Genomic DNA, 24,403 nt, shown 5'->3' with positions numbered 1-24,403 from the left:
GATTAATCAGTATGTTTCTGATAAATGATGAACTGATTCATTTATGCAATCGATTATCCAATCGATTTCTTTTAATCATAGAACACAGGTCTGATAAAACCTATTTAAGTAATCGATTTGCTAATCGATTAACTCAGTGAAAATTTTGTTCTGTGAATCAGAAAATCGATTAACCAATTGATTAGTAGAAAGCTTGTAACTTAAGAAAAGTATATCAATCGATTTCCTTTAATCATAGAACACAGGTCTGATAAAAACCTTTAAGTAATCGATTTGCTAATCGATTAACTTAGTGAAAACTTGGTTCTATGACTCAGAAAATCGATTAATCAATTGATTTACCAATTGATTGATTAACATACTTATTTTATGATTTCAGTTTTTAATTGGCAAATATTAGATGTGTGAAATCATAATGATGAATCTAACTAATAAACACTATGAACAATAGACACATTTACACATAATCTTCAAGCCTTGTATGATATAATCAATCTTTGCTTGATTGCTTGAGATCCAAGATTTGTCCAAGTGTAGTGTTTGATTCTTTCCTGAAATGTATCTCAACTCAAACTATTAGATTAATCAGATTATGCATATACATTGTATGTTTGGAAGTTATATCAAAATCATAGTCAAAGAGGCATATATCTTACATTATCCGTTATCTATTATAAAATGTGGCCTAAAAATAGATCTCAATCCATGGCCTATTTATATGATTCAAGTAACGATTTTTAGATTTTTTTGGGTTGAAGTTCAAAAGTGTGGTCTAGTAGAATACAACCACTACATACTCAACGTCTAAAAACCGTTGTCAAATTGTCACCTAAGGTTTATGACACAATTTTATTATTCTGACCACACTTTTAAGGTGTTGCTTAAACTCGCTTAAACTCATTTATGTTGTATATCTTAGGTCAAAATGATGGGTTCAACTCTTGACCCTATGTTTAAATGTTATATTAATTATGTTTTCAATTGTATCCTCTATGCACTACGTGAAAAATAGGATTTTACAGTGCTTTTTTTAAGTCATTTACAACATTTTTTTAAAAAAAAAACGCGCTGTAGAATCGAGCGCTGTAAAAATATACAACATCGCTTTTAAAAATAAAAAAGCGCTGTAAAATATGCAGATATATTTTGCGCGCTTGTTATGCACATTTTACATCACTTATTTTAAAAAGCGTTGTAATATATGCTTTATAATGCACATTTTACAACGCTTTTTCAAATAAACGCCGTAAAATGTGCACTCAATATATGCATTATAATGCACATTTTACAACACTTTTTCAAATAAGCGCTGTAAAAGGTGCATTTTTTTTTTATATTTAAAAACGTTGTAAATTAAATTTTTGAAAAGTGTTTTTTGGTTTTTCATAGCATTTTTTAGAAAGCGCTGTCTCTTAATTTTTTTTCCAAAATCATTTTCATCCAAAATCAGTTCACAATCAGTTCACACAACAACAAAACATATTCAGAATCAGTTCACACAATCAGTACACAAAAACAAAACTATATAACTTAACTTATAACTTAATTTACACAACAACAGAACATATTCAGATACATATATAACTGAACTACATATACAATTTATATATTGTACAACAACACATATTAATATACATATTCAGATATTGTGCCCTATTCATATACATATAACTAACATTATTACATAGACAGAACTAGCTACCATATAATATTCAGATCCCTTGCAGCATGCTATTTCCCAGAAAATTAAATAATTTTCATTTCAAGCACATACTGACACCAGTCTTCCTTTAATTCAATTAGATCTTTCTCAGAGTATGTTGGACTAGAATTGTCAAAGTACTGTGCAATATAAAAATTGAACATAAATAAGTTAGAATCAAATACATACATAATTTATATATGAAAATCAAATAATGAAAATACCGTACCGTTTCTGGGATAATAGTTTGATTCCTATCAACAATCTCCTTCATGAATCTCAATACATAGTACCCACAGTCGATGTTGTTCGTTTGACGAGAGCACTATAAAATAAAAGTCAATAAAATATTTGTGCATTGATTGTAAAGGCATATATTTCAAACCTTTATTGGAATCCATGTGATGTTATTAGACTTTTGCTTCGACACTGTAACACCTCTTTGAGCTCGAAAAACTTGTAAAGCACTATCGAATAAATAAATGTGATCATTATAGCATTACAAACACATTATTTATACATTAACAAACACATTACTTACGTGTCGAACATAGTCTTTATATCAGAGTGATTATTGTAATTGCCGTGCAAGGGATCTAAATAGTATACAACTTCAGAGGTCGCATTGATTGCAAATAGCACCTAATGTGCCCTACAACAACAAAAATTTGGTTGTCAATTTTGTTTACACAACTAATAAATATAAGATCTCATAAATTAAAAAAGATATAAATAAATAATATATAATTACGTACCCTGAATTATATGGTGCAAAGAACAACTTATCATTCTCTATATTTCCTAATAACATATCTACAATGTATTTTTTTACATTCATTGGATCGAGTTTACACATCAAAAGCTTATGCGGAGACAAGAATGAATATCTATTTGACAATCTGCGCAAGCACACAAACTTCTCATACAAAAACCTTCAATGAAAATTTAAACTTAGATTAAGTATCAATAAATTTAATTAATTACCAATAAATGCAATTAAAAGTAGTTTTTTACCTTATGTACAAGCTGATGACAGTAGGACTCACCTCCTTATGGTTGAGAAGTTCGTATATGTGCTCCTTTTCAAGAAATTCTTCATACTCATCTCGAATATAGCTTTATTCATGGTTATGATGCGTGAATCATCGTTGCTGCCCATATTGCTTTTTACTTGGATGTCAAGACATGCCCCGTATTTACCAAGGCATGATTGACTTATTTTAGGAGCAGCAACGACTGATTTTCCCCAATCCAATTTGTTATCTGCAACTATGGCAACTTTATTACCCTCCAGCTTTTGTAGTTTGCCAGCTTTATTACCCTCCAATTTTTTTAGGTTTGTCGGCTTTATTTTGCTGTGCGGGTGGTTTATTTGATTGAATCTGAAAAAATGACGTTAAATGTTAGTTTATTGAATCTGAAAAAATGACAAACCTTAGGGAATAAATGTGACAAACCTTTTCGGACGATGTAATCGATCATTTTTGGGAATCTTTTTATCATTCCCTTTATGCTTTTTCAGAATCTAAATATAAATGTGAAATTAAAGTTAGCAGAGGAAAAAAATCAGCAATTAAATATACATATCAATTAAACATACATTTCAATTAATTAAACATACCTTATCAAGGGCAACAAGATGTGTGGGCCATGCCACGTAACTGCCAACTGTTTCGCCCAAAAACCTCATATCTGCATCGTTGTCCGGTATAAGCAATGGTGCATTTGGTTCCAAAACAATGACATGTGATACTTTGACATGGCCTGCAGGGATCGCTGTGTTGTGCAATACTTCTCCCGAAGTATTGTACAATGTTCCCTTTCCGACCTTCCGATGAGTAGGGGAGGATAAGTACAAAACACATGGAGTGACACTCTAAATCAACGATTAATACATAAGTAATTACATAAATAAGTAATTAATTACATCGGGAAGAGTTTTGAGACCAATGTTGCAACTCGCGTTTTCACTCTCCATTTGGAGCTGATCTGGGAGTTGCTTGTCTTTATTCGTCTTCACCAAGAGTGCCACTTGCTCTGATAGGAGTTTGAGCTTCTCTAGTACTTCCTCATTGGATGGAATTTGGCACTTCTCTTATGAAAAATAGCTTTTAGGAGTTACGCCAAATCTTTTCCCCCTCACGCGGCCAGAATATTCAGGAACATTAAACACTTTACCCAGAATGTCCCTGCAACTTTCTTTGTTGCCCTCTTTATTTTCTGAAATTTGTTCGATATTCTCCTAAAATACATGTAGGATTAAAAAGATAAGTTCAATATCATTTTTAAAATCCAATATTAAAAAATATTAAAGTGATAATATATAATATTAAAAAATATTGAAGTGATCATATACTTACACAAAGTTCTATTATTTTTTGAACATTTTCGTTATCAACCACTCTGTCCTTATTTACACGAGCTTCCTTCCACAATATATGACGACCCAACAGTTGATCGGATTGGGTGTCTTGTCGCTATTTGTTAAGATCATAAACAAAATATTAGTTAGAAACTATAGTTTATAATACAAATTCCTTCATTATATAAAAGTGATGTTTAATTACTTACAAGTTTTTGCTCTAGACGTGCATATCCCATACGTGATTTTTTGTATGGGTGCGTCGGATTTCTCGCCCTCTCGCAATTTGCCTTACTTATATTCTATATTAAAAAATAACAATCGTGTAAAAATTTAAAATACGCTATGAATATGAATAATAAAACACAAATGTTAATAAATTAATCACTTACTACAAACGCGGGGTCGGAACATTTTGATACAAATGCACTCCATTCTTCATTTGATATATAATGTTTATATATTCTTGGAGCTTCTGCATTCATATTTCCCTCACTATCTTTTAGATAGAAGTTTGAGAGGTGAGATCTAAAACCCCGGTGTATTTTACCGGCAACTCTCAAGACGTAATTCTTTCTCACCTCATCAAGAACAAAAGCTGTCTGCAAACGAAATAAAGATATAGTTTTAGTACAGTATGTCAATGGAAAAAATTATAAATGGCAAAAGAGTGGATCAAAAAAGTTACCTGTATATCATTCCATAATATATCTTTGGCATCCTTCGACGCCTTATCTCTCCAGTCATTGATTGTAATGGGGATATTTTGACTAACAACATCCCAAATGTAACTTACAAACATGGAGCTGTTGGGGTCGATTGGCTGACCACTTTCATTCCATCCAACCTAATAAACTCATATAGTAAGTACATGCTTTCAAAAAAGATAAAAAATAAACAGCAAACAGAGTATAATATACCTCAAATTTTATCCCACTGCTCCTTGCTTTTATAACCTTTTGCATTATGGTTGCACCACGTTTGACTTCGTTTTCGTAAGTCTTGGTGTTGACAACTTCCTCATTTTGACAATCCAAAGCCTTGTTAGAATCCATTTATCTACAACAAGTTCAACATGCAGTTCAGTATAACTTCAACAAGTTCAACATGTAGTAGTCTAAGTACGTATCAGTATAAGTTCAGCATGCATTTTAGTGATAACAAAAAATTAATAACATCAATACCTGAATAGTGAGACGAAATACGTAGACGAAATATGTAGGGTTCGTAGGAGAAATGCGCAGAAATACGGTACGGAGAAACTGAAGTATGGTTCGAAGAAATACGTAATGAGAGTTACGTATTTCAATGAAAATAGATGGTTTGTAATGGTAGAGATGATCGTGGATGGAAATAAGGTTAAAAATGAGAGAAATGATCGTGGAAATATGGTTCATAATGGTATAGATGATAGGGTTTGCAAAGGAAGAGAAGAACGATGAAGAAGAGATGATAGTGAAGTTTACGTAATGAAGAGGAAACTGAAGCGGTTTACTATTATATACAAAACCCTATTACAACGCATTTTTAGAAGCCTTTTACAGCGCTTGTTGGAAAAGCGCTCTAAAAGACCTAACCTTTTAAAGCGCTTGTTGTAAATGTGCTCTTAAAGACCTAAGCCTTTTACAGCACTTTTTCAAATAAGCGCTCTAAAAGGCTTCCTTATTTTATTTTTAAAAGGCTCCTTTACAGCGCTTGTAGAAAAAGCGCTGTAAAAGGCCTATTTGTTTTCTTATGTTATATGACTGTGTTTTTTAAAGGCCTTTTACAGCGCTTTTTCAAATAAGCGCTCTAAAAGGCCTCCTTATTTTATTTTAAAAGGCTCTTTTACAACGCTTTTTCAAATAAGCACTCTAAAAGGCCTCTTTGTTTTCTTATGTTATATGAATGTGTTTTTTAAAGGCCTTTTACAGCGCTTATTCAAATAAGCGCTCTAAAAGACCTCCTTATTTTATTTTAAAAGACTCTTTTACAACGCTTTTTCAAATAAGCGCTCTAAAAGGTCTTCTTATTTTATTTTAAAAGGCTCTTTTACAGCGTTTTTTTCAAATAAGCGCTCTAAAAGGCATCTTTGTTTTCTTATGTTATATGATTGTTTTTTTAAAGGACCTTTTAACTTGGTATAAAACAAAGCTTTGTGACCTCCTTAGTTTATATTCAGTTTAGTTCATGTAAATTACCTACATTTGGATTTTTTTTTCTGTTCAGTTCATGTAAATTACTAGTTTATATTAAATTACATGAACTTATTATAAAACACTAAGATCAAGCTAAATATAAGCAGAAAATTAAATACATGGCTGCTTATATAAAACAATTAAACATGTTTAAACAAATAAATTACATGAAGTTTATTATTAAAATAAAGTTTATTATTAAACAAATAAACAATTAAACATGTTTAAACAAATAAATTACATGAAGTTTATTATTAAAATAAAGTTTATTATTAAACAAATAAACAATTAAACATGTTTAAACAAACAATTTTAGTTCCCAGTACTAAAATAAAGTTTTCAAGTTCAATATAAGCAGAAAATCAGTTATGGCAGATCAAACGTACATTAAATTACATGAACTTGGTATAAAACACTAAGATCAAGCTAAATACTAAAATGCTCAATTCTGGTAGATCAAACAATTAAATTACATGAACTCAGTTCAGATTACATGGCTTATATAAAACAATTAAACATGTACATTAAGATGCCCTTCTTCTTTTCCTGGTGGGATTCACATTTGTTTGTCCATTATTAACGATACGAAACGATGGATTAATCCAAATTCCCTCATCACGATCATCTCTAAGATATAAACCATCATCAGTTGAATCAATTTCATGTGGTTGTGATGTTGCAAATAAAAGATCATTACCAACATCTTCATCATTATTGTTATCATCACTTATTTTATTGGTCGATAGGACAACAAACCATTTATCATCAGCAGGATCAGTGACATAAAACACTTGTTGAGCTTGCGACGCTAAAATAAAAGGCTCGTCTTTATATCTCACCCTATTCAAATCGACAAGCAAGAACCCTGACTCATCAATTCGAACGTCATTATTATTATCTACCCACTTGCAACCAAATATGGGAACACGAAACATTGTGTAGTCTAACTCCCATATGCGCTCGATAACCCCAAAATATGATAGATTTGCATATATTGGGTTTTTGTCTTTTGCACTTGAGACATGCATCGCTTCAGCTACGAGAGTGACTTCGTTATTTTGCATAGTGGTCTGATCATCATGTTCTTTGGCATAAAATGTGTAGCCGTTAATAACATAACCAATGTAACAAAAGACATGTAAACTCAGACCATTTGCTAGCCACCTCAATCTCTGTGAAATTGATCTGAGGTCTCTATCAAACTTTGACTTTATGTGATTATTTAACCATGTTATAAAACTTCGATTGTGCTCTCGAGTTATCCAATTTTGATTCCTATTCATGTTCAAACGAGATAACTGATCCATGTGTATTGTAACATACGGTTGAACATCATCATCATTGTGCATAACATACAATTGTGCCTGCTCCCATTATGTCCTTGATATAATCATTATTCTCCTTCCAATTATCCCTTCTCCTGATATTCTTCCCAAATGACGAGACATGGGAAGCCCTATGGATTCAACATTGAACAGATATTCATTACAAAATTCAACAGCTTCTTCAATAATATACTGTTCAGAAATACAACCTTCTATACGACTTCTACTTTTTACGTACCCTTTTAATATTTTTATATATCGTTCTATCAGATACATTCATCTCATATAAGCTGGCCCACAAAGTTGTGTCTCCTTAACCAGATGAACAGTAAGGTGAACCATTATATCAAAAAACGAGGGTGGGAAATACATTTCAAGCTCACACAAAGTAACAACAATTTTCCTCTGCAATGTCGGTAATTTTTGAGGATCGATCACTTTACTACAAATTTCCCTGAAGAAGAAACATAATCTAGTTAAGGCTAGTCGAACTTTTTCAGGTAAAATGGAACGTATACGTATTGGTAGCAAATGCTCCATTAGAATATGACAGTCATGGGTCTTCAAACCTTTTAACTTGAGGTCTTTCATACAAACCAAAATTTTAATGTTTGAAGAGTATCCTTTTGGAACTTTAACTTCGTGTAGAAATTTACGTAAAACAATTTTTTCCTTTCTAGATAGAGTATGAGCGACTGGAGGTAGATAAGTGCGATTTCCTTTCTTTACGGGATCCAATTCATTTCTTATTCCCATATCGACCAAGTCCAATCTTGCATTGATGTCATCTTTAGACTTTCCTGGAACATTGAGTAACGTACCAATAACACTATCAAATACTTTTTTTTTTAATATGCATCACATCGAGGAAATGTCTTATATAGAATGACTTCCAATATGGCAATTTAAAGAAAATTGATTTTTTCTTCCACCCAATTTTGACCAGCTCTCCCGCAAAAGGTTTGCCAAATTTATTGGTCAAACCTTGTACTTTTTCAAGTATTTGATATCTAGTCAGTGCTAAAGGAGCTTTACCTTCCTCTGATTTTCCATTGAATGCATTTCTCCACCCACGACACTGATGACTATAAGGTAAAAATCTATGATGCCCAAGAAATACATTCTTTTTACAATGTTTCAACCGCATCCAATCTGTACTCTCTTCACATATAGGACATGCACACTAACCTTTAAAGCTATATCCTGATAAATTACCATATGCTGGAAAATAATTAATTGTGCCGAATAACATAGCCCTCAAATTGAAACATTCTTTCCTATACTCATCATAAACTTCCACACCTGTCTCCCACGTGATTTTTAAATCTTCAATTAAAGGAGTCAAGTATACGTCGATATCATTCCCCGGTTGTTTGGGTCTAGAAATTAACAAAGACAACATCATAAACTTACACTTCATACATAACCATGGAGGTAGGTTATAAATCAACAAAATCACAGGTCACGTGCTGTGTGAGATGCTTTGAAGACCATGTGGATTCATTCCATCAGTAGAAAGTGAAAGTCTTAGATTTCTTGACTCTATCCCGAATTCAGGATACTTGTGATCAATTTTTGCCCATTGTGGGGAATCTGCAGGGTGTCGAAACTTTCCATCTCTAATTCTTTCATCTGCATGCCATGTTAAGTGTTTTGAATCTTCTTCACTGCGATACATGCGCCTAAATCTTGGTATTATAGGAAAATACCACACGACTTTTGCTGGAGTAGATTCTTTCTTCTTATATAGAGAGACATTGCATTTCGGACACACCTTAACTCGGTCCGGCTCATATGTATCTGTATTGAAGTCAGTTGAAGCATATGTCGAACCATTCTCAAAATTAATGTTTCCTTTTTTTTTTCTCACCATGTCTTATCCAACATGTATAGCTTTGATCAATTCCATTCCATACTAAATGTCCTTCCAATTCATCTTCTCTAACGCGTTTTCCAAAACAACATTTTAAACAAGGACAAACGACTCTATTTGGATCTTTTGCATTCTTCACTGCAAACTCAACAAACTCCTTCACTCCATTTTCATACTCTTTTGACAATCGATTGGCAGACATCCATTTCCGGTCCATATTATATGACCTATATAAATGCAGTTACAAAAATAATAAGCTACTGATAACATCAACCATTATGTAACAATTTCACAACAAAAAAGATTTCAAAACAAAACATATCAACAAATTTCAAAAAAGAAAAGATTTTATATGATTTATTATGTAACAACTTATTAGTTTTCGTGACAACAAATTAATAAATACCTGAGACAATGTATCTAATTTTTTTTAAAGGAGGAGCAGTAGATGGTCGCGCGGTACGTAGAGGAGATGAGGGTTCCCAGAGTAGAGGTGATGAGAGTTCATAAATTTGTTTTAAATTGGTTTTTATTTATTTAAGGTAAATGATTTTTATTTAAAGTAAATGAGTGAATGATTTTACAGCCCATTTGTAGAATAAGCGCTCAAATAGGTCCTTCAATTATGTGACCTTTTACAACGCTTGTAACAAAAACGCTCTAATAGGTCATTTATTTATTTAAAAGCGCATGTCTTTTATAGCGCTTGTAAAAAAAGCGCTGTAATAGGTCATTTAATTATTTGAAAGCGCATGTCTTTTACAACGCTTGTCCAAAAAACGCTGTAAAACATTATGTGAGGGTGCTTCATTATACAACGCTTGTGTAAAAGAGCTGTAAAAGCCTTGTAAAAATTATGCGCAAACGCTATATGACCCTACAACAACGCTTTTTCCACGGCGCTTGTCAAAAAAGCGCTGTTATATGCTCCGTTATTTTTAAAATATATTTACAACAGCGCTTATATTTAGTAAGCGCTGTAAAAAACGCGCTATAAAATCCTATTTTTGGTGTAGTGATGTAATATTATGTGTATCACTTTTAAATTATTATTTTCTACTTGATATTCTTAGTAATTATTAATACATCAATATTTAATAAGAATAATTTAATTAATTATCTTTGTTTTATTTATAGACTTTTATTAGTTTGTGTGACATAAACAAGGGTCATACTTATTGTTGGGCAAATAAAGTACAAAAGGAAATGCAATGCTTTGCCTTTATCATTAACAAATAAATCGTATTTAAAATTGTTGGAAGCGAGAAGAATATTATCCAATAAAAGAGTCACCGTTAAAAAGTATATAATAAAATAAGCATATGAAATTTGTTACAGAGGCATGGTTTGTGGCTTCAACTATGCTGTTTGTGAAAGAGACATCATTTGATAGGGCATTGCCAAATTGAAATTGTTTAGAATTTCGGCGACTAGGAAATTATATCTTTTACGTAAAATATGTGGGATTTTATTTTTATATCTTCTTTTAAAAAATTCAATATGTTTCATTTTAAAATTAATATACCTATATATAAAGCGGATATAAGATCATCTGTATTTTTGTTTTGTTTTGTTATTTAAGTGACTTCGTGTGGATGTGATTATGTATTTTTTTTATTGTTTTTTTAATAAATAAAAATAAATAAATGAATAAATAAATTATAATAAAAATAAAAAATAAATTATATTAATAAAATTAAATTAATCTTTTTGAAAAAAGCATATAATAAATAAATAAATAAAAATATTAATTATTAATTAATAATAATAGTTAATTAAAATTAATAAAAAAATATAGAGATAAGTAGAGGTATCGGTTACATTTAAATAATATTTTAGATTATAATTAGATCATCAATATTGTCCTATATTTTGTTCATTGCGTCTATTTTATGTATAATATTGTAACAAAATGTATCTTTTTTTGTAATTTGAATATACCATAGACTAAAGAAAATAACGTACTATACTGTTTTAACAACTTTCTCTTAGTTTGTCTATTGCAAATAAATTAACAACTCTTTTTTTACAACCAATTCCCTCTTATTTTGCTATCAGATTTATTTGCAAATAAAATTAGCGGCTCTCTCCACCACTTCCTATTTTGCGGTCAATCTTATTTATTAAAATATAAATTAACAAATATAAAGATTTTTGAACAATGTAACATATTAAACCGATAATAATTCACAATATTATTCCTTGAGGATGACATAATAGTTAGTTAGTTTTCTATAATTTAATTTTAATAAATCAAAATAAAATATCAGTTATTTTGTTGTTAGTAGATAAGTTAATTTCCTATTTATTTTGCACTTAGTTACTAGTAGTTGTTACAATTGTGGAAAACTATTTTTATTAATTTGATGATTTTCATTTTTAATTGAAGTATTTACTTATCGTAACATAAAAAAATAACTTTGCAAAAATACTCTCACTTCTACTTTCCTTCCGCACCATTATCTGAAATAGGATAACATTACTCAAAATTGTAATAAATTTCTATAATTTTTTTTTACTAATTTTAATTAATTTTATAACTTAATCACAATTTCTATTCTACCGTTGATTTTCATTTGTATTTGAAGTATTTGCTTGTCATCAAATAAAAAATAACTTTATAACAATACTTTCTATTACGTTCCCTTCTCTACCATACTTTAAAATAGAAAAACAACATTACCTACAACTGTACTAAATATTTATTTTTTTAAATTAATTTTATATTATTATTAATTAATCAATAATATTTTTAATTATTCATTTATTGTATCAATTAAAAAAAATATGTGTAGAAGGTTGCATCCATCAACAACTAAGCCTAATTTTTTTTACATTACATGTCGTCGCATCTCCACCAAGATCGATGGACCTCCTTAAAGTCCACAAAATAGAGCATTTTTAGGATATTAGTTTCAAAGTAATTTATTTTGGAAGAAAACAAAATGTAGAACTGGGATATATATGAAAAAAATTCCAAATTACATGAGTATTTTTATATTAGGATTAAAATTTTAACTTAAAATTTTTAAATTTATATTTAATTCATCACAAGTTAAAAAAATTTAGATTTTTGGTAATGAACTTTTTATAATGTTATAAATATGCTTGCAAAAATTCATTCGAATAATTTTAAAGCTGAAAGACAGTTAAACATGTTTTATTTTAGTAGAGACTAAAATTATTTACTGAATAATTTTATAATGATAAAAGTTGTATTTTTATTTTATAAAAACTAAAATTAAATATAAATTTATAGAGACTAAAAATATATTTAATTATTTATAATATTTTGTTGTATTACATGATATTTTATTTTATATCTATTAGGGTGCTTGCGTAAATTATAGTTTTAAATTGTCAAATTAATTGGATGTATTAGTTATCATGTGATGTGATGCTTTCAATTGCATTAATTATTATTGAAAATTTACCTTAAAAAACATTGATCTTTTATTTTATTTTATATATAAATAGATCTTTTTCCAATTTTTACTAAAAACTGCCGATGACAAATGATTATTTTCATAAAACGTTAAGAAATCTAACTAAAAAAGAAACTGCTAATTAAAAACTAAATAAAAATAAAAAATCAAATCACACATATATAGACAAGTACAAATTATTATTCTTTTCTATTTTAATTTGTGCTCCACGGTTTTTTCAACCATATATGAGAAAAACATATATTAAATTTGTGCTCCACGGTTTCTTTGAATTATTAATTTGAAATATTAAAATTTAATTAAAATATCTTAATAAGTTGACTTTACAAGATACTTTGTAAGTTAATAAATTTAATAATATTAATTATGTGAATAAATTTTTATCGTTAAAATTTTAAGGTTATATATATATATCTAAATGATTATAAAAAAAATAAGAGAAGTATTATTACAATATTTAGCATAATTTTAATGATGAAATGTATTTAAAGATCAGTGATAGTCAAACCATAATTATATCAATATATAAATCATCCGACAGTGTCAATTTTTACAGTTATTTCCTTAGATATCTATTTTCTTTCTAAGCAATTTCTTAAATATCTCTATAAATATGCATATGGTGTTGTTTAATTTGATGCATACAAAAAAAATATTTTATAATACCGATGTGTAAAATACATACACTCAAATTTTAAATCTCTTATTTTTTTAATAGTGAATGTACGTGAGTTTTACCATTACAATTTTTTCTTGAATTTTAAAGAAAAATAATTAAATCCTATACTTATATAAGCTATGACATGATTCCGCAAATATCATTTGGCATTAATCACAGCACTGAAATGGTTACCTTCATTCCATCCATCTCAAGTCTCTATCACCCTGCTTTCAACAAAAAATTTTCGACGATGACCCACATTATTAATATTTTTTAAATAAAGTAATAATATTTTTTTATGTCAGACGTAATCTAATAAAAAAAATATTAATTTCTACATTCCAAACTTTGTACGTAGCAGAGGGACGTGAACCATGCTGTTTGTGTTTTTTCCTTCTAATTCTAGTGTTATTGCAAGCCTTGTATTGTTATTTTTGGGTAGAGATGGCTAATAGTTTTTGTAACGGTTCAATCTATATTATAGTTTAAAATTTTAAATTATTTGTTGAGATCAATTATGTTAATAAACTTTAATTCAGAATAAATTATTTACGTGAATTTGAGTTTAAAATAATTTTTAATTAAATTTTATTTACTTTTCGATTAACCAAATTTTAAATTACTAAAGTTTTGTTTTCATGAAAATTAAAGTGTAAATAAAAACAATATCGATTATCTTTTGGGACAATTTTAGGCTCAAATTATTCAATTAAAGAAAACATCCAAATATATATGCGTCTTCCAATTTTGATATAACTATATAAGTTTATCTTTATTCGGATATTCATTGATAGTATATTTTAAATTCTTTTTAATTAATACTTAAATTGATCAACCAATTTCTTTTTACATTTTATGGAGTCCAATTTTTAAATGTTTAAATTTTTAATTAATACTATAAAAGTATTATTACATTAATTTTGAGACTAATTATTATGAAATGACTATGTAAAACTTTTATTACATGCAATTTAATAAAATATATAAATTATGAGATATAATTTTAAAAAGTGTTAAAAAGTCAATCAAAATTAAAAATAAGTGTAATTTTTTTTTACATCTTTAGAATGAAATCTAAAAAAATATATATTTAAAATGTTAATGTATTTTAACTAAAATTTAGATCAAATACATCAATTTTTAAATATTTTATTTATTTATATTTCATTTGAACTAAACTAAAATATTTGAAAAGAATACTTCAAGACAAGAAAAACACCTCCAAATGTATTGAACAAAAAGAAAAACCACTCCAAGTTTTAAAATGCACTGATAAAAAAAATAAAATGCATTTAATTACAAATTATTTTACATTTATCTATCTCTAAAATATGGGCGAGAGATCCGTATCAAATCAAATCAATTTTGAAATATTTAGTCTATATTTGTACCTTAAAATACTTATAAAATATATGTTACTAATTCTCCCATTATAATATATAATATACACACACATATATATTTATACTTCTATTTCTTAACTATAAATACGTAAAGTTCGACTCAACAACACTCAATTACTCATCAATATGAATCGGTGTCTCTTTTTCTCTACAAACAATTGAATTTGCCACACTTTGCATTACACATACCACACACAAAAGAAAAAAAAATGGCTCAAGAAGAGGTGAAAAGGTCACCTTCTAAAAAATATGTCATGATTCAATCTACAATAAAGTTATTGATGGTGCTAGTCTTTCTGGGTTTGATTCTCATTTTCATAATGATGCCAACAAATACTTTTAAGAAAATATGGTTTCCTCAATTCCAAGCAAAGACTAATTCCACCTATTTTGGTGCACAAGGTCTTTCTCTCTCTCTTTTTTTTTTTTTAAAAAAAAAAAAAATTCAATTTTGCATTAATTTATTTTATGCTAATTAATGATATTAATATTAATTCATATATGATGTTCTTATTATTGTAGGTTCAAGGATCCTTATGTTCACTTTTCCAGTCTTATTAATGGGCACTTTGGGATGTGTCTATCTCCACATAGCAAAAATCTCAAATGAGAGCAACATTGAAGTGTAATAATTTGTTCCCTTTTTTTTTATAGTTTGTGATATTGCATTTTTTTAATTTAAAATTGTTACATGATAATTTGCATCTAATATATGTGTTTTAATTTGTACTATCAGTTACAATGGCAAAAAACATGAAGCAATTAGCATATGGAAGAATCCAATGATTGTAAAAGGGCCTCTTGGAATTGTTTCTGGCATAGAGATAACGTTTTTGGTTATGTTCATTGCACTTCTTGTTTGGTCATTTGGAACTCCTTTGTATAACAACTTTGCAACTATCACTTCCAAATCAGCTGCAGAGGATGGCGATAAAGTGTAAATATTTCTTTCCACACCAAATCCCTAATAACAAACAATTACTCATTAATATCTTTTATATTTAAAACGACATCAACTATTAATTGTTGTATGATACACCAGTTATGAAGATAATTATATATAGTAATAAAATATTTTTCTCTTGATGATAATTAAATATAATAAAATATTTTTCTCTTTTTATGTGGTCGTTACAGTTGTTATACCATGCAATACAACAATAATAAAAAATTAAATATTGTACTTTTAGTGTAAAATTATTGACAAATCATAATTGATTGTCAATGTAAAATAACAAAAATGTCTTCTAATTTTTAAAAACTTTAATTACAATTGAATTTTTTGTTTGTTTTGTTATTAATTAATATAGTAAAATTGTTGTGATATTTGACTATGTTTGTTTGTGGTGGATTTTGGACAGGTGGCAAGAGAAACTGGAAGCTGTGGGATTAAGGTTTGGTCTTGTTGGGAACATATGTTTGACATTCTTGTTTTTTCCAGTGACTCGTGGTTCATCTTTGTTACCAATATTTGGGCTCACTTCTGAGGGTTGTATTAAGTATCATATTTGGCTTGGACACGTGCTAATGACACTTTTCACATCTCATGGCATTTGTTACATCATCTATTGGATATCTACTAATCAAATTTCACAGGTTAGTTATTCATTTTAATTAATCCAACTATTAATCCATGCTTACGTGTGATTAAAAGTGTGTTACTATTTTAGTTATTTTGGTTTATTTATTTAGAATAAAACTGGGCATACTTCCTTACATCTTTATTTGTAGAAATAAAATAAAATTTCTATATTTGGAAAATAATATAGTACTATCTCATATTTCTAATTATGTTATATATTTTTATGTTATCTATAAAAGTTTTTGTTTAAATATAAAAAATTAATATATAATTACAACGTCTTAAATCGAATTTCATAATATAATATTTACCTTAGTAAATTTAATATTATATTAATAAAGTTTCTTAATTTTTATAATTTAATAATTTACTTAAATAAATTTTATAAATTTAATACTGAAATAATAAATTTTCTTAATTTCTATAGTGTAATATTTAGAGACCAACATACCTATCAATAAAAAATGTTCCAAAGAGGATAAATGGAAGTTAGAAAGTTTTACATTAACAAAAGCCTCTTTTAAACTTTAAAGTAAATGTTGATTAAACAATATAACGATATAAATTAAGATGAAAATTAATAATCAATCCTAGATTAATTACAGTAGAAGTCAATCATTTATTATTTTCTTAAACTATATTGAACTATATGAAATCAGATTTGAAACTAACATCTTACTTCCAAGCTCATCTATTCTAAAGGGTAAAAATTCTATAAGCACTTATGACATGAAAGAAACGTTTTATCAAGAAAAATGACTTATTCAAACAATTTGAGAGCCCTAAGAAAAAATTGGTCACTATTTTTTTCTTTCTTAACCGATGGGTATGTAAAACATAATCAAAATTTGTTTCAGTTAGAATCGTTCTTGAACAAATAACTATGTTCTTGAACAAGTCTTATTTATTAATGCCATTTTACATTAATTTTGTCTATAGTATTGTATTTATAGCTCATGAGACTATGACTTATTATGTTTTCATTGCAGATGCTGAAATGGAACAAAGTTGGAGTATCAAATGTAGCTGGAGAGATATCTTTGCTTGCTGGCTTGTTCCTTTGGGTTGCAACCATTCCTAAGATTAGGAGAAAAATGTTTGAGCTTTTTTTCTACACTCATTACCTCTACATTCTCTTCATCATCTTCTTCATCTTTCATATTGGTATTTCCTTTGCCTACATTATGCTCCCCGGTTTCTACCTCTTCTTGGTAGACCGATACCTGAGGTTCCTCCAATCTAGGCGCGAAGTTCGTTTGGTTTCGACTCGTGTTTTGCCATGCGAAACCGTAGAACTCAACTTCTCTAAGGGACATGGTAATTAATATTATTCTAGAATAAAATATAAACAAAAATAGTATATGAAAAGTTGATGTAGCTAGTCTTAATTTTTAACTAGATACATCAACTTTACATATATTATTTTTGTTTGTATTTCATTCAAGAGGGAATAGTATCTTAAATTAAACTCTTAATTCACAAGAATATTATGACATAGTTTGATTCACGTAGTTGACTCCACCTAATGAGATAAGATTTGGTTGTTTCTTTTGGCAGGGTTGTCTTATAATCCAACAAGTGTGATATTCATAAATGTACCAAGCATATCAAAGTTGCAATGGCATCCATTTACAATTACTTCTAATAGTAAATTGGAGCCAGAAACGCTAAGTGTTGTCATCAAAAGTGAAGGAACTTGGACACAAAAGCTCTATCAGTTGCTTTCAAGTCCTTCCCCAATCGATCGCCTCAGAATATCGGTTGAAGGTCCATATGGCCCTGCTTCAACCAATTACCTAAGGTCTACATCTTATATACTATACTATACTATGAAGCACAAATACTGACACGAACACTAGACATGATATTAATACTGACACATCGACACTGATAATAATTTGTAAAAATGAGTTAATTGAATGTAACCAATATGTTGGTGTCGGGTCGTTGTTAGACATTTTGTGACATGCATTCGATGAAAAGTGTCGCTGTTCAAAACACAAGTTTTTAAAAAAAAATTGTAGATCATATAAGATTGTCTTTTGATTTTCATATAGTAACTTTTGTTTGTTCTTATTTTATCAGGCATGAAAGTCTTGTGATGGTGAGCGGAGGAAGTGGCATAACACCTTTTATCTCCATCATTAGAGAGCTAATATATCTTAGCACCACATTCAAATGCAAAACACCAAACATTGTCCTAATTTGTTCATTCAAGAACACTTCATATCTATCAATGCTAGATTTGATCCTACCAATTTCCAATACACCATCTGAAATTTCCAATCTTCAACTTCAAATTGAGGTCTACATCACAAGAGACAAAGAATTTAAATCAGATATTCCGATTCATCCAAAAACATTATGGTTCAAGCCAAATCCAACTGATGTACCAATACACGCTATGTTAGGTCCAAATAGCTGGATTTGGCTTGGTGCTATAATCTCGTCTTCTTTTATCATCTTCCTTGTCATAATTGGGATCATTACTCAATACTACATTTTTCCAATCGATCATAACACGAATAAAATATTTTCATTTCCCTTAAGGTCTTTCCTTTCCATGGTAGTTATATGTGTGTTCATAGTTGTTGTTGCTAGTGTAGCAGTCCTTTGGAATAAGAAAAACAATGCTAAAGAAGCTAAACAGATTCAGAACTTGGAAGGTTCATCGTCGACAGTGTCACCGAATTCAATGATTTACAATGCAGATAGAGAATTGGAAAGCCTTCCATACCAATCCCTTGTTCAAGCTACCAATGTGCATTATGGTGAAAGACCTGATTTTAAAAGTAAGTTATTTATTTCCATTTCCTTTAAGAGCTGTGTTATTTTGACACGAAATGAGAAAACAAAATTCGACAAAAATTTAAAAGGTTAATTCAATATAATAACTAGGTTTTGCAACTCATTAGTACAATCAACTACGATTTTGAATGTTATTAATCACTACTTTCAAGTGTAAATTTGAACATAAATTATAATCAATAGATATATTATGTATATTTGAATACATAAAAATCATGGTTAATTGCGTTTACTGAATGGTTATTGAATTGTGTCACATTTGTAATATTCATTAATCATCCAATGACATAATCATCCAAATTTTTGTCGATTTTAATTGTCAAAATATTATTTATCATTTTTTAATTATGGTTCTGAGATCTTTTTATGAATTGAAATCACTCAATTTTATTTATTTATTTTTCAAACAGGACTTCTATTTGAAATCAAAGGGTCAAGTGTAGGAGTTCTTGTTTCAGGACCTAAGAAATTGAGGCAGGATGTAGCAGCCATTTGTTCATCTAGTTTAGTTGAAAATCTGCATTTTGAGTCCATAAGTTTTACCTGGTGATTTTACTCATTCTAATTCAAAGGGTGCAAAGCATTCATGATCAATCTCTATAGTGGAAGCTAGTAGTCTCATCTAGCTTTATTTTTATTGGCTTGATTCAAAATCTGTAAAATTTGTTTGTCAATAATGATTGTGTGTATTAATGTCTAGCATTTATTATTTGAATGAAGTTTAGTATCTTGGTTTCTCATAAGTATCAGTCCTTTCAACAAGACAAAAAAAAGTACAAAATGAAGAATTAGAAGCTTATTCACATGTTGTAATTGTTAACAATGATAATCTAACATAAACATAGAAGAGAAAGGGATAAGAGAAGGAACCTTTGGCTAGGGTTTCATAAACAAATGAACCAAACTTTAATGTAATAGGATTACAATATGTATATATATATATGAGAGAATAGAAAAGTATAAAATACCCTTACTAATATATAATAATACTACCTAATATCTCCCCTCAAACTCATGATGCATTAACATGAAACATCGATAGTTTGTCAACCACAAAACGAAAACATTTAATGGAATGCATCATTGTAAATAAATCAGTAATCTGTAAGGAAGAGGAGACAAATGGTAGAGTAATGGTTTCATGCTGAAGATGATGACGAGTAGGATGACAATCAATCTCAATGTGCTTGGTGCGTTCATGAAAGACTGCGTTATGAGCAATTTGAATAGCACTCTTGTTATCGCAGTGCATTGGAGTTGACTCAGAAAGAGAGATACCCATATCAGATAGAAGCCAATGCAACCAAATTATTTCAGCAGTAGTGGATGCCATGACACGATACTCAACTTCTGTAGAAGAGCGAGAGACAATGTCTTGTTTCTTACTCTTCCAAGAAAGATACAGAATCATGTGGTGGACTTACGATATGTGGTGTCACTAACCCAATCAACATCAGAATAAACACGTAACTCCAATGAAGACGACGACAGAAAGAGAATGCTTTGAAATTGAGTTCCTCGCAGATAACGAATAATACGAAGAACAACTGCCCAATGTACTGTAGTCGGAGAGACAACAAACTGATTGACAATGTGAACAATATAACCAATATCAGGTCTGATAATCGTAAGATACACCAAGCTGTCAACCAAAGTACGGTACAAAGTGGGATCTGGTAAAGGAACACCATTTGAGGGAATATATTTCACATTCAACTCAAGAGGAGTATTTGTTGCTCTATTATAAAAAATACAAGCCTGCTCAAGAATGTTGACAATGTACTTGGATTGAGAAAGAAGATAGCCTTTAGGAGAGTAGGCAACTTCAATCCCTAAGAAATGGCGAAGAGTTCCCAAGTCCTCCATGTCAAACTGCTTGGCTAACTCAACTCATTGATTCCACTAACATCATCACCTGTAATAATCATATCATCAACATACAAAGAAAGCATAATGCAATCATAAGTGGTAGACCTTATAAACAGTGCATAATAATGTTCACTAGAGCGAAAACCAAGAGAAGTGATCACAATAGAGAATTTCTCAAACCAAGCTTGAGGAGCCCGTTTAAGACCGTAGAGAGCATTTTTTAACTTATACACTTCCCTCTGATTATGAGAAACTCACTGTGGAGGAACCATATAGACTTCTTCATGAAGCTCACAATTTAAAAACACATTTTTGACATCCATTTAGAAAATATGCCATTGACGAATAGATGCAATTGCAATAAGAGTACAAATAGTGGTCATCTTGGCTATAGGAGCAAAAGTTTCTTCGTAATTCATACCATATTGTTGAGAGAATCCTTTATCAACAAGACGTGCTTTATAGCGCTCAACCTATCCATCAGACTTAGTTTTGATCTTGTATACCTAACGAGACCCAATAACACACTTTCCAGGAGGAAAAGCTATAAATTCCTAAGTATTTGTTTTATGCAATGCAGAAAGTTCTTCTGCCATAGCCTGTTGCCAAAGAGAATCAAGAATAGCCTTTTTATAGGAAGAGAACTCAGACAAACTATGATTAGAGATTAAGAAAGAAGCAAATGAAGCTAAATAAGTGGAATAGACAAAATCAGGTAACTGAGTAGACTTACGACGACGAGTGGGATAACGAGGAGGCAGAGATGGAGGATCAACAATCGCAGGAGGTGGTTGGATAGCCGCGGGGATAAGAGGGATGTCGTCATGAGGAGTAGTAGTATTTGTATTGCAATTCTCAACATTACAATCACTAGAAGCATCATTAAAACGAAACGGATCAATATGAGTTAGTCCTGAACTCTTAATAATCTGAGAATAAGAGGAAACAGAGTAAAAATGGATGTGCTCAAGAAAAACAACATTGTGAGAAACATATAGTTTTCTTGCATGAGAATCATAAGAACGATAACCCTTTTGACCACCCCCATAACCAAGAAAAACCCACATGGAAGATCGAGTAGACAACTTATTGCGCTCTATTTGTGGACAAAGAACAAAACAAGTAGAACCAAAAACTTTCAGAGAATAGTAATTAGGGATAAAAGCATACAATTTTTCAAAGGAAGACAAATCTGATATAACAGACGATGGAGTTATATTAATAACATGAACAATAGTGAGAATTGCTTCCCCCCAAAACTCACTAGGAACCAAAGCAGACAACAAAAGAGAACAGACAAACTCAATAACATGACGATGTTTCCTTTCAACAACTTCATTTTGTTGAGGTGTATCAGTACAAGATGACTGGTGGAGGGTGCCATCATAAGCAAGTAATTCATAGAATTTATTAGAGGTATATTCACCACCTAAATCACAACGAAAATACTTTATAACATTATGTTGAGTCTTGACCATGGCATGAAACATATGATAAATGTCAAAAAATTCAGATCGATTTTTCATAAGATAAACCCAACAATAACGAGTGTAATCATCAATAAACGAAACATAATATCTAGATCCACCGTTGGTAAGAACCGGTGATGGACCCCAATCATCAGAGTGAACTAAATCAAAAAACGCATATGAAACTGAAACTTTTACTAACGGTAAAGCTGGAAATTTAGCAAGTTTACAACCACAACAATCTGAAATATCACTGGTTTGTAACTTTCCTAAAGCTCCAGTAGAAGCCAAATATTTTAATTTAGAAGCAGAAACATGTCCAAAACGAGAATGCCATAAATAAAAACTAGAAGATAAAGAATTCAAGCGAAAACTAGATAATAATTCATCAATAGTTGTTGAGGCTGCAATATCTGGGACTCGTAGGTTATCCAAAACATAAAGTCCCCCTATCTATATTATGTCCCAATAAGCTTCTTGAAATGTGGATCCTGCACACAACAAGAAGTGGAAGAAAATATAATTGAATAACCGAAATCACATATTTGACTAACAGAAGCAAGACTCAAAGTGAGATTAGGAATATAACAAAACATCATAAAGAGACAAGTTAGGTTTGGAGACATAACTAATGCCCGCTAATGGCATATGAGTACCATCAGCTGTCATAACCGACACAAACAAGACAGGATTCACAGACACAAAAGATTTATCATCATATTCCATATGGTGAGATGCTTTAAAATCAAGAATCCATATGGAAAGAGATATATCTGACATACTAGAGGAGTTCAAACCTTTAGAAGAGGTGGCAGACATGGCATGTGATTGAGTGGCAAAAAGTTTTTAAAGATATTATGCAATATCAGATATTTGGGAAGCAGTCTCAGATGAGTATACAGAACCAGAACTAAAGCCAATAGGAGGAGCAAAAACAACAACTTTGGACGATGACCCCTAAAATTCTTCTTATGTGCTCTCCCCAATTTTGGACAATGTGCTTTCCAATGACCTTTTTCTTTGCAAAATGCACATTCATCATTACCAAGCCCAACCCTCCCTTGAGATTTTCCTTTTTGAACATGAGCAACAAAAACAAATGGGGGAGTTGAGAGATTTTTTCTTATCTGGCACACCAGAATGAGTCTTAAGTTTGATTTCTTCTGCCAACAATTCACTAACCACTGATTCAACATTAGGAACAGGGGAAAAATGTAAAATACCTCCACGAAGGCCCTCAAAATCATCTCAAAGAGCCATCAAAAACCAAACCAGACATTGCTCCTCTCTCTGATCAATGTATGCTTTGACAGATTTCAACTCAGTTGATTCCATAAGAGCCAATTGATCCCACAAATTAGTCATTGTCGAGTAGAATTCCTAAATGGTCATATTGTTCTTTTTAAGGGCCTTAATATCACTTTTCAACCGATAACGTTTGACAAAGTTAGACTGGACATACAAACGTTTCAAGTGATCTCAAAATCTCTTTAGCACTATCATATTTTGCTAGTTGCACTCCTATAAACAACTCAACAGAATTACTAATCCAAGTAATAATTTTTAAATTATAACATTCCATGTTTTCATATCTTTTGCATATTTAGCTTCATCCTTTTTATCTATAGGCTTAACAACAGTTCCATCAACATAACCTCACATATTTTTTCCAATCAAAGTTCACTTTAAAATATTCTCTTATTTACTTTTTAGCAATTAAAATCAA

At 30.0% G+C, this 24,403-nt stretch overlaps 1 protein-coding gene across 1 annotated transcript; it reads left to right on the top strand.

Moving 5' to 3' along the window:
* The first annotated feature begins 15,066 nt into the window (after positions 1–15,066).
* On the top strand, positions 15,067–20,096 carry LOC101499003 (ferric reduction oxidase 2). The gene is made up of 8 exons (XM_004510699.4): positions 15,067–15,351; positions 15,472–15,574; positions 15,686–15,886; positions 16,311–16,545; positions 17,521–17,848; positions 18,089–18,332; positions 18,617–19,323; positions 19,750–20,096. Exons 1-8 carry the CDS (start codon positions 15,159–15,161, stop codon positions 19,887–19,889), a joined length of 2,151 nt encoding a protein of 716 aa, XP_004510756.1. The 5' UTR covers positions 15,067–15,158; the 3' UTR covers positions 19,890–20,096.
* Positions 20,097–24,403: the final 4,307 nt, after the last annotated feature.

The sequence above is a fragment of the Cicer arietinum genome, chromosome 7 (assembly GCF_000331145.2).
Source record: "Cicer arietinum cultivar CDC Frontier isolate Library 1 chromosome 7, Cicar.CDCFrontier_v2.0, whole genome shotgun sequence".
Taxonomy (NCBI): Eukaryota; Viridiplantae; Streptophyta; class Magnoliopsida; order Fabales; family Fabaceae; genus Cicer; species Cicer arietinum.
The sequence above is the reverse complement of the archived record's forward strand: the minus strand, read 5'-3'. Positions and strand labels throughout refer to the sequence as shown.

What these genes read in the sequence shown, in the direction of transcription:
- LOC101499003 (XM_004510699.4), top strand. Translation starts at nt 15,159, where the DNA reads ATGGCTCAAGAAGAGGTGAAAAGGTCACCTTCTAAAAAATATGTCATG. An exon ending in AATGAGAGCAACATTGAAGT is followed by an intron (nt 15,575 to 15,685) that starts GTAATAATTTGT and finishes TTGTACTATCAG; the next exon opens with TTACAATGGCAAAAAACATG. An exon ending in GCAGAGGATGGCGATAAAGT is followed by an intron (nt 15,887 to 16,310) that starts GTAAATATTTCT and finishes GATTTTGGACAG; the next exon opens with GTGGCAAGAGAAACTGGAAG.